This window comes from Solanum verrucosum, unplaced genomic scaffold (genome assembly GCF_900185275.1).
Source record: "Solanum verrucosum unplaced genomic scaffold, falcon-dt-bn FXZP01000137.1, whole genome shotgun sequence".
NCBI classification, from domain to species: domain Eukaryota; kingdom Viridiplantae; phylum Streptophyta; class Magnoliopsida; order Solanales; family Solanaceae; genus Solanum; species Solanum verrucosum.
In genome coordinates, this window is record NW_026020405.1 from 482,796 (window position 1) to 495,273 (window position 12,478).

The window sequence follows — 12,478 nt, forward strand, 5'->3', positions numbered from 1 at the left end:
TGATACAGTTAGAATATAACTTCTAAATTTGAATATTCTCAGTCCAACTCATATCTTTTTATCAGCATTCGATGTTTATATCAAATTATTGAAACATAACATCTATCTATTTTTCGTGATTTTCTTATCATATTTGGGTTTTCTTTTAGGGCAGCACATTTTACTATAATTGAATCTATATAATGACAATACAATTGACACACACCCACATATATTCATCGAAAGAACAATAAAGGCACAAAATGATGATTATGAAATTAACAATCAATAAAAGAATGTTAATCAACAAATCAAAAACCAATTCACTATACAATAATCACTAACCAAAACCTAACAAAACTATATATTAGGCTAAAGTATCGTATATCAATCGATATCGAAGCTTAATTTCCTTCAAAAATAAAATAAAAAATCAATCGTGGTATGAATTTTTCCTGGAGTTTGAACTTCATGTATATTCGCTCGTTATACGCCACCATATCCACCATCACAAGTGCAACTACCAGTGCCACTAGTTTTATCACCTTGAGAACGAGGCTTGCTGCTAAGACAACAACACAAGAGACCTAATAATAACATAACTAACCATACAGCAGCTAATGATTGTACATATTTCATGTAAAATCCCATAACTAATCAATATAGTTATTTTGAGACAAAATTGAAGAGAAAACTTACTTAATTAGGAAAAAATAAGGTCTAATTATAGAAATATATATAAGTTTTCTTGGAAAAAAGATAAGGCAAAGAATGTTGGAATGGAAAAAAGGAATAATGGGATCTTTTGAAATTTTATTTTTAAGTTATAGAGAGAAGGAGATAGTTTTTTGGTTGATTGAAATAGTGGTCCAATTTTTTGAAAGAAGCCAAGATAACATGGACCAGCCTGTATTTAATTAAAGATAACGACTAATCAATATAATTGTTAATTTATTATACATACGTCTCAAAATAAGTGAGCTTTTAAAAAACAAAACTATTTCGAGACAAGTGTTGTTCTAGAAATTCAAGGCAAAAAATAATGATTGTTTTTCAGTCATAACCTTGTATTGATGTATTATTTCGTTTTAATAATGCTCAATTCTCAACTTAGTAAAATATTTTTTTTTTAATGGCATAAATAGGCATATATATTAATATGTCATTTAACTTGATTTCAATCTTCAACTGTCATCTATGTTTTTCAATTTTGGGTGTGTATACACATGCATGCGTATAAGTTGTATAAAATTGAACAAGTAAACACATGCGTCATACGTGACATTATATACCATGTAGGATACAAGTTGTCATATAGGACACCACATAGGACACATGTCTATATTTATTTAATTTTATATAAGTTAAAGTACCTACTTGCGCACACCTAAAGTTGGAGGGCAAAAATGACAGTTGAGGTCAAGTTAAAAGGCATGTTTATGTATTATGTCACATAAATAAGCTAAAACTATACTTATTTTGAGATGGTGGGAGTATATACTTCCCCTAGGGGTGGCAAATGAGAAGATTGAATCAGATTTGAGTGGATTGAGCTAAAATTGATTGAACTGTAATCCACTCATATAAATATGAATATAATGAATTTGATCAAATTAATTATAAATTGAGTAAAATGGTTCTAACCCAGTTTTACTCTTCTTCATTCTTTTATTCATTTCTTTCATTCTTCAATTTTTTTTCTTCTACTTATCCATATAAAAACTTTAGCATTCTTTGTTAATATGCATATTTATTACCGTCAAAAATTATATTTGCTCTGATGATGCTAATTAGGTTACATGTAATTTAATTTATTACTAATACTTTTAGTGTAAAGTCCAGATTGTATCCATGAAGAATCATATCGGACACAACACATATATCACTTTTCATGAGGTGAACTTTGCAGTTTGCACAAAAGTATTAATGATAATATGTCACATGTACAATCTGTTTACAGCCTCACAAGCTATACATCCACTTACTCATATTTTAATATATATATATATATATATATATATATATATATATATATATATATATATATATATGTGTGTGTGATAAGGAGAAAAAACAATTACACATTATAAGAACAAATTAAATAAATTTACCGTTAGCGTGCAATAGTTGCTCAACAATAATGATATGCAATATTTATGATGTTCACATGGACATTTTGATATCTTTAAAATACATTATTAAATAATGCATGTGTAATAGATCCTGTTCAAAGTTTGGGATTGTTATAGCAATTTCGATTAAAATTCAAATATATTTCGAACCCATTTTCATACGTAGATCTTATTTCTATATTTGTAAGTTGTTCATTATTATATTGATTGTTGTTACTCGAAAGTCAAAATAAAACCAACTACTCTTATCAAATTTGGACCAACAATATTGCTTTACGTACGCATGATTCATGAATATAATGGTGTTAAAACAGAACATATAATATTTAAACTTCAAAGATGATCAGAAAGCATTCTAGATTGTTGCAATTCTTACGACATATTTTTCATTTTTTGTTAGTCTCAACAATTGTTTTACTTAGTAAATGTTTAATGACATTATCAATATTTTAGTTATCTTAGTTGTTTAGCAAAAAGTCCATAAGATGTACTCCTTTTAATGATAATTTTAAAGTATTATCTTCTCATATTTCTTAAATTTTGTATCAAGTTAAATTATATGACATAAAATATGATGGAAGAAGTAATAAGATAGTAAGGAAAAAGCTATTATTTTCTCCGTCCGCTTTTAATTCATGGTTTCTATTTTTAGAGTCAAACGATAAGAACTTTGACTAATATTATTGATATGCAAAAAAATGTAATATATAGTACTTCTCGTATATTTTTTGAATATTTAAATATTTTGCTTAAAATATCAAACTAATATAATCTAATTTAACTTTAAAAATTAGTCAAATTGACTTTCAAAAAACACAATATGAAAAATAAAAATGGCCGGAGGGGAGTATTTAAAAAGAAAGAAAGCATCTTTCTTTAGTCAGCCAAATGCATGGGCACTTTTCTAAGTTCTCTTATCGTGTGATTTCTCTACACATGTCAAACACTTATTTCCCCTCGTGGCCTTGTGTCTTAATTTATTACTTTCTCGTTCATTTTTACTTGATTAGTATATCAAAAATAAATTTTTATTTTTATTTATTCTTTTTAAAGAGAGCTCAACCCTTGTATATATAAAGACAATTCTGTTTTAATCTTAACATTGATGATTAAGTTTCCAAATTCATTAAAGCTATACACAAATATATTAATTTTTTTAAGTGAGTCATGTAAGATCTCCTGTGAGAGAAGAGTATTTAAACATAACGTGCATTACAGATTTGAAAACACAAAACTGACTTAGATCTTGTGCTTCATGTCGAGTTGACTTTAAGGCCACGTTCTACAATAATAATAATTAATAAACCATGTCACACTAACTTTCCACCCAAATCATTTGACACACCCACAAATGGCCTAAAACAAGTGTAACACATTCCAAATGTCAATTTGGAAAAAGAAGACAAAAATAGCTACATTGAGGCTTGAGTGATAATAGACAATTCCTCAATATTTTTAAAAAAAAAAATGGAAATTAAAGACAAATCGCTCAATAGTGATCGAGTTATTGAAAAAAAATAATCACCGGATGTAAAAGGCCATGTGCTGTCAGTTAAGTCAAAGACAAATCGCTCAAAGCTGAGCGCTTTGTCCATTTTGGTTAGATATGAAATCAAAAGGCCCTCTGTACATTTTCCTTTTAAAAAAAAGTGACCCTTTTGGCTCCGATTCCCAGATACCCAAGAAAACAAGTAATCTCACAAAGATACAGAGAGGTAGCTGTCGACAACAAATCAAACAAATTAAGCCTTGTTAACCAATAACGCGATTTGAAAAAAGATCCTAAAGAAAAGAGACACACCAGGAATATTTATAGTACATCAGGCAAAAGCTTTAAACTGAACTCAGCTTTACTGCACTTTTGAACAGTAAGAGTAGCAAGGAGTTTCTTAAAGACATTAAGAATGGACTTCTAATACAGACCCCAACTTTCTAGGAAATACTTACTGTGCACCTATGTCCATAACTAATTTTTAGACGTACATGAATGGTAGAAGTCAGTACCATACGATATAGTAAGAATTCAAGGAAATTTACAACCTGTGGCTGATCTGCAGATATCGCAGATTGTTACTTGAGAAAGCTGCCACGTCAAAAAATACTATAGATTGCACCATCCACACTATTAAAGCTCAGCGCAATATAGCAAAGTCTCCACAACTGCTGCTCCTATACAAATAGCAAAGAGGCTGTTACTACAAGTCAAATGCAACGTAGCAGTGGACAACAATACAAGTCAACAAGAAGTTGGCAGAAAGCTATCTAGGAGCTATTAGCTTTTATGCTTCAAAGCTTAGACGACAACTGCAATATAATAAGAGTTATACAAAACTGAACTGCATAAGATTACTGGTAAAATCATAGAATGAGAGGCCAATCTGGGAGCTAACAGTTTCATGCTTCACTGCTTTGACCTAGCTCTGATTTAGTAACTTTTTCTTTTTAAAGCTAAACTGCATAAGACTGTTTGACGTCCACCCATTGACACTTTTGAAGAGTCCAAGCAACGTAGGTGATAGCGCAGGCATAAAGCCAACATGAAGCCAATAATTACATATTAGAGCCGACGGATAAAATGCCACGAAGATACAATAAATGATACAGTGACTCCTCATGCTTGGAACATAAGACCTAAGACATAGTTTACCCCTGAGCTTGTTTGGAGAATCCGACACCCACCCGTTGACATTTTTGAAGAGTCCAAGCAATGTAGGTGATAGCGTGAGAAAATGATCAAAATGGTCCTTAATGTATGGCTTTGATTTCATTTGGTCCTTAATGTATGGACTTGATGGAAATGGTCCTTTATGTATCATAAATTGTGATCAATTTGGTCCTTAGTCCTAAAATTAATATTTTATTTTTTTTTGCCGTCAAAATACACGGAATATGTAAAAGATGCGCTCATTCAAGACTTTCCTTCCCTTGTTTCCAAAAATTCCAAAATGGCACATCAATTTTTTTTAACCAAAAGGGCAAAATCGCTCCTGACAGAGCGATTTTCTTCTGACAAAATTGACGTTGTTACTCCTTTAAAAAACATAAAAATCGTTGCCGGTCCAAAAAAAAATTTCTTTTTTCTTTAAAATCGCTGCTGTGAATTTTTTTTTTAACAATGCTGCCCCAACATCGTTTAAAAAATAGAAATAGCTGCTATAGCAGCCATTTTCTTAAAAAAGTTTAAATTTTTTTTATTAAAAATTCCCGAGGCGAGGACTGCTTAAAAAATAATGGAAAATCGCTCATTAATTTTTTTTTAAATAATCGCTGCCATTAAAATTTTAGGGTTAAGGACCAAATTGATCACAATTTATGATACATAAAGGACCATTTCCATCAAGTCCATACATTTTGGACCAAATGGAATCAAAGCCCATACATTAAGGACTCATTTTCTCGTGATAGCGCAGTCATAAAGCCAACATGAAGCCAATAATTACATATTAGAGCCGACTGATAAAATGCCATGAAGACGCAATAAATGATACAGTGACTCCTCATGCTTGAAACATAAGGCCTAAGACATAGTTTACCCCTGAGCTTGAAACATATACGGCCTAAGACATAGTTTACCCCAGAGCTTGTAACCAAATCCATTTTACACCCCTCTCCTTTACAGAGAATCTTTTACAGCCTAAACGCTTCATGAAGTGTGTCTAGCACACACCACTTTTGCTAAAATCTACTAAAATACTATGTGGCGTAAACACGGCATGCTATGTAGGATTTCATGTTTTTGCGGCTCAATACTCGTACTGTATTTCTAAATAACACCTCTTTTCTCCTTTGACAACTCACACCAATATACTTCTCTTTTTCTCAACCGCGAAGCACCAAGCTGAACTTATTCACTTTACCGCTAACAAGATTCCACTGCAATCCCAATGCGAAAGCTATTTATTACTACAACAAGGAGCTTGTAAAATTAAACTCCAACTTCTATTTTGTTTGAAATCACAAATTCAGCAAATGGATGCTTATTTCCTCTCCACTTTCTTTCCTCTGTTTCTTGCATTTCTTGTATCAACCCCTTTGTGGAAGATTTTTCTTTCCTCTGTTTCTTGCATTTCATTGCCATTTTTCATACAACCGGCCAGCACTTCTTCACCATTTTTTATCTAGTTTCTAATGTTTTGAAAAGGTGGTGGAAACATCCTTTCTGAGGCTTGCTCCATGGATAACAATGGAGATGAAGGTGAATTTAGGTAAAGGAGGAGTAAAAATGGTTCTTGTAACCCTTGTGGAGTCAAAATAGGTGCTGGGCTTTGTTGACTCCACTGATAGACCGCTGGATATGAGTAAGTAAAGAGTAAAGACTTAATTAAGCCTTTCACGCACTACTTTGTTAGTGCTTGACGCACATGCCAGTTGAGCAAAAGTGGTGTGTATTAGACACACTCCGTGAAACGTCTGGTGTGTAAAAGGTTTCCGTAAAGGAAAGGCGTGTAAAAGGGATTTAACCACAAGATCAAGGGTTAAACTTAGTGAAGAGAAGTTCTCATTTTGTTCATATTTTTTGTGATTCAGAACTACTTACAGAGCATCTTCAACTTTATTTTCTTTAGCTCCTAGAATCTCTTGGACAATTTTCTCTCAAAAGTGTATTAACATTTTTGCCAGAGACAAGTTTAGCGTGTCTATTTCTTCATAATACAATCTCAATACCACAAAAGAAGTCGGTCTCTAAAATAATACAACTTTCCACAAAGTGCACTTTGAATAGCCTGTAGATCCAGCCTCTCATAGGTTTACACAATCCTCAGCTTTTCTAATGCTCAAGTCGAGTCAATCGCAACATCAAAAGTTTGACAAGCACAAGGGCAGGTTTGACAATATAGCTTCTTTATACTTATCCAAACAAGGATATGCAAGCACGTGAGGGACATAAACAGAGAGGCATAGCATTTCCGTGGCAGAAGTAACAAGTAATTCAATCAATCCTCATCAGGCTATCAAATCAGACACTTATTTGTTTTAAATTGCAAAGAGGTTTTGGAAAATAACAACTCGACAACCATTGTTTTTTAGTTTTAGCAAAGGTAAATATAAACTAAATAGCTCATTCAAGGACAAAAAATTGTACTAGTAAGTAAAAGTAAAATTATTTCAAGCATGAATAGACCGTGTTAATTTACAGACACTAGGGAAACAAAACAAACAGCCCATACAAGCATACAGAAGAATGAATGAACATAATGGAAGATCTCAGGATAGTAACTAACACGAAAAGGATTCCGTGGAAGCTACAGCTCGCTATAGTTGCGCCAGACAGCTCGAAATTCCTCACGAAATGTGTTAAGGCGAGCCTTCAGATTAGGTGTCCTAAAGCTTGCATGAAGAAGAGTGGCTGAGAGAGAGAGAGAAGACAGAGAGAGAGTCATTGTTCATGTTGAAACATAGGATTTGGAATAATATATTTCATAAGAAGAAAGAGAGTACTTACAAAGAAGCCCTATAGCCAATGCCCACAAGACAGTTAAGAGGCCACAGGAAACAAACCAAAGGAAGAAACTCGCTGCAAAATGTAGAAAAGGAGCACAACACCATTTAATCTCAAAATTACTGAAGTTTCGATACTAAAGAAAAAGCATAGAGAGAAAGAAATAATGAAGTGATAAAAGAGCCTAACGCTTCCAATACCTAGAGAGAATACCAAGACAAACACCCAACGAGGCCTTCCACAAATGAAAATTGCTCGTTTAGCAGATGGACGCCCTCGAATAACTGGCCTGAAAAAGATCAAATATGTTTCAGCATCAGTAGAGCATCTGGCTTACTTTTAAGCTTCAAAGTAATGCAGACTCACGTGAGTGGAGGCCTCATTTTTGCAGCTAAATGAGGAGAAAACTGCCTGACAGTTCTTGTCACCTTTTCACTGAAAGTGCCTGCGAAACTGGTGGAACAAATCTTAATAACATGAAAAAGAAATAATAAGATGTAAATGAAGCTAGGGGCCTTTGATTCACGTGTTAGTTATGTGGGGATTATAATGCATGGGATTTTTTATGCCATGATTTACAATGAAGGGACTAATATCTGCTGATTATATAATGAAGAGATTGTTATACAGGAATTAAATGGGAAACATGGTCGATGATTCATGTTGCCAACCTCACCTTTTTGGAACTAAGGTGTAGTTGTTGCAATATTGTTATACATGATTTACTTACTTCAAAAGGGCATTTTTGCCTTTAAATTGTTTAATCCGTGCATTGTTAATATACGTATTCTTATTCCACATTCTATCCCTCACAATAAAGTACATAGATTCATGCATTACTTAATGTTGGTATAGTTTAACACTACAATAAAATACTGCATTAATTATACACTACAATCAAATACTGCATTAATTATACGATGATTACTTTTTTCTTATGCAACCAAACAAGCAAACAGTGTATTATCTTATGGGAGGCTTTATGCAGGGATTTATCATTCCAATAGAATGAACCAATCGGCCTCTATGTTTCTCATGCTTTTCTAAGGTAAACAGATAAGTTGCAGACAATGTAAATAAGTGCACAGATTGATGCTGAAAACAGTTATTCCGTAAAAGTATTGACCCATCACCAAAAACTTGACGTCAACTCTACATTAAGATACATTCATTCTGGTTCAGGCTAAGGGCAACCTATGAAAAAATTATCAACCAGGAAGAGGAAAGGAAAAATGTTTTCCTATAAAGCATCCAGGTACAAGCAGAGGCTTCCAAAAAAATTGAAATGGTTACTCACTTTTCTTTCCATTTGAAGGGCAGGTTGCTCAAGGATAAGGGGAGATATTAGTTCCTTATCCTTAAAGTTCATATTTTTTAAACATTTCTGCATTTGGAGTACTCATTCCTTGCAGTACACACAATATAAAGAGCAAACCACATTTGAGTATTAGAGCTCAATAAATCCCAAGAAATAACTATATGCTAAAAACAATATTATCAACCCTTCAAGGAATCGAGGAAAAACTAAAAAGGTTTGTTGAGAATCCAAAGTATTAACTCTAGAAAAGCATCTGGTTTGGATCAAGCAAATCTTTTTATATTTTACTACGTTAGTTCAAGTCAATCTTAAGAGATGACTGAAGAAATATAAGCAAAAGGAAGAAAGAAAGAGAAGAACAGGATCTTATCCCACCCAAGATGGCACATCCCATGTTCCCTTTTGCATGAGCAAACAGAGATATGACTTCTAAACCACATATTCACTAAAGCACCATAAATGTTAAGGGAACTTGGGCCGAGGACTTCTTTTTGGGAAGACAATCAAATAATATAAACTTGTTAACCTAGTCGTTGCAAGGGAAAAGGGAACCTAAATGGGAGTCCAAGCAGGCCATTTACAACCACATTGTAGACGAATATCCTCTTATTCTTTTTTGCCTTAATGAGTAATCTAAGAAATACCTTTAGCCAAAAAAGAAAGCGGGGGTAGCCTAATTATCACTAGAAAAATCCAACTAACCAATTTCATGGGAATCTGATTTATAACCAGAAAATAGATGTGGACAGTAAGAATGTCGATTCTCACCAATGTCGAAAAAGTTAAATAGTACTTCATGTATACACCTATTACTAATAGTTGACGCTGAAAAGCACATTGATTCACATCAAGCAGAGCACCATGTCCTCTAATAGTCCAAAAATAACTCAGCAGATTAGTCAATCCTATACATCAATCCAAAACATATCCAGGTAAGCAAAGAAGTTACTCTCACTTTCTCCAAATATTATACAATGTAAGCAAGCATGATAACATATTAAGCCAAAAATACTTAGCATAGTATGCAGAAGCAGAAAAGGAAAATCTAATCAAATCTTGATTTAATAAGAAAAATTCTGATGAAAAGCCAAAAATCTAATCAGATTATGCAACAAATTATTACTCATGGTTATAACAGTCAATAAGTAAAATACCTATCATTTAGGAAAGCAATACTAAGAGTTGTCAAAAAAGCAGCAACAATAGCAAGTGGCCTCCTAAGAAACCCCAGTGCTGCAATACAAAAAGCACATGAAGTAATTGATAAGTCCAAAGAGAATGCCCGGTGTAAACATCATATCTCTACTGAGCAATACATGATTATCTGTCTCTTACCAAGAATAGCCACAATCATAATGAAGTAATTTGTCCGGTAGCTGCAACCATATACAAAAACGAAAATCCAAGGAACCAGTATTAGTAAACTAGATATCAAACACTTGAGTAATAATTTTTTACAATTCATCTTGTAATCTGCAATTCAGGGCTTTGCTCTATACCAAACTATACCAACTTTTGAAAAGAACTTTTATCAAGTAAAACTTCGATTCCAATGACAACATGCATGAACAAGTAGCTTCTTAAAAGTACATTTCCGTCTGCAAACTAGATATCAGCAAACTTATCCAACGCTGGTTCATGCATTCAATTTATTAAAAATTTTAGAAAACCTGGCAATGTTTTACCAGCAACTAATCTACTGAGCAAACATTAATCCATCCATTCAATCGATTAAAAAGTTACAACCTCTATGAAAACTTAATTCAGAAGTAACTTATGTATCTGAACAATGTTCATTTTGCCTGAAAACACTAGCTATCAATTTACTATCAAGCACAAATTCGCATTGACTTGATTCAAAATATATAAGATCTCGAAAAAGAACCATCTAGTAATAATCAACTTACCAAATGCTAATTCCTTCGTTGAATTAATAAAAAATTAATACATCTCGGAGTATTTTAGCAAGGAATTATGAAAAGCTAATCAACTAATTCAATCAATTGCTGAACACTAATTTCATTCCTTCTAATAGAAACTTTTGAAGCTACAGCAATTAATCGACTTATCAATCCTAACTAATGCAGATGATTGATTTATAAACCAAATCAACTCGAAATTTTTAGCTAGAAACTAACTGAAACGTTAATCCGCTCATACAATTACCTGAAAATTACAGGTTTACTGAGAGAAAAGGGAGAAGCTTACTAGTAAAGATTGCACTTGACTCGGCTGTTCCATTTGGATGAAGATCGGGGGAAAGTAAATCGGGAGAAGAATTCAGATGGCGGACGCGGCGGAGATGACCAGTCGACCTCGCGTAGAGCCTCGATCAGATCTTCTGTGGTTACAGTGCCCCAATCCATTTTTCGCTTCAATCAAACCTGATGAAATTTTCGTGTTCAGAAAGGAGGAGAAAAAAAAAATGATCGGAGAGTTTATTTAATTTTCGAAAAAACAATGATTCTGTTTTTGAGGATGAAAAGAGACGTATTAAAGGGAGTCATTATATACTGTTGAAAAGACTAAAATTAAAAAATTATGTCTGAGCCCGGGTTCGAACCGGGGACCTCTAGTGTGTGAGACTAGCGTGATAACCGACTACACCACCCAGACCTTGTTGGTCAAAAATGACAAGTGTTAATACTTGATATTTTCAAGTAACCTAGAGAGAAAATAAGCTTGAGTTTGCCTATCTAGTTTATCAAGAAATTTATGTTGGGATTAGTTATGTGTTTTGATGGATTATATATGTTGAGATTTATTTTTTATTGGATGTTTGGTTTGTCAAATATTGTTAATTTCTAAGAATAAGTTGTTTCTTTTACATTTACTACGGGATAAGTTATCCCGAAATTAGTATATTATTCATAAGTAGGGATAACATATCTCAGTCATAGTTATAAAATTTATCCCCAAATTATCTTTCTTTATCATCACACCAAATGATCCCTCTTTAACTATGAAATTTATGTTAATAAGGTTATTAAGCAGTTCATTTATAAATTCAGGTGGAATATAATTGTTATCTATGGGGAAAATGTTGGTGATGATGACATGATTTGTGGATTTTTAGAGAGACTACTCCGAAGGATGGGAGAGGCATATTATTCATTTTCCCTTGCAATGGAAATTGAGACTAGTTAGAAAGTCAATTTCGTTTTTAACCCATCACGATGAGGGGATAATGAAAATTTTAAATTTTATTTATTTATATGATGTTATAAAAAAAATGGAGAGAAATTAAAATAACAAATAATTGAATACATCTATTTTTTAAAATTATGACATATAAATTAAGACAGGAAACTATAATTATGTGGTCTTCATAGTAATAGACCACGTCGCATTTAAGTTTGTTCCCCTATAGGCCTCAAGTCAATATGTTCTCTTATTTAAAGGATAATTAAAAAAAAAGTTAAGCGTGAATTTAAGATAACAAATACTACAATAGATAAGTTGAGACATAAAGCTATAATTATGTGGTATTCATAATAATAGACCAAGTCGTATTTAAGTCCGTTTTCCTATAGGGCTCAAGTCAATATATTCTCTTATTTATAGGATGTTATAAGAAAAGGCTAAAGTGAATTTAAAATAACAAATAAT

General features: G+C 32.7%; 1 protein-coding gene and 1 non-coding gene across 3 annotated transcripts; both read right to left on the bottom strand.

Moving 5' to 3' along the window:
* Nucleotides 1-3,942: 3,942 nt before the first annotated feature.
* On the bottom strand, nt 3,943-11,349 carry LOC125840454 (PRA1 family protein A1-like). 2 transcript variants are annotated; one of them, XM_049519449.1, is made up of 8 exons: nt 11,078-11,349; nt 10,205-10,245; nt 10,024-10,102; nt 7,918-8,004; nt 7,752-7,840; nt 7,555-7,626; nt 7,334-7,458; nt 3,943-4,274 (listed from the first exon to the last, which is right to left on the bottom strand). In XM_049519449.1, the coding sequence occupies exons 1-7, from the start codon at nt 11,233-11,235 to the stop codon at nt 7,355-7,357; spliced, it is 630 nt and encodes a 209-aa protein (XP_049375406.1). In that variant the 5' UTR covers nt 11,236-11,349; the 3' UTR covers nt 3,943-4,274; nt 7,334-7,354. The 2 variants fall into 2 exon arrangements, with proteins under 2 accessions (XP_049375406.1, XP_049375405.1); XM_049519448.1 differs by having other exon boundaries at nt 3,943-4,280; nt 11,078-11,335.
* Nucleotides 11,350-11,411: 62 nt separating this feature from the next.
* On the bottom strand, nt 11,412-11,485 carry TRNAV-CAC (transfer RNA valine (anticodon CAC)). Its single transcript has one exon. It is a non-coding gene; the product is annotated as a tRNA-Val (tRNA).
* Nucleotides 11,486-12,478: the final 993 nt, after the last annotated feature.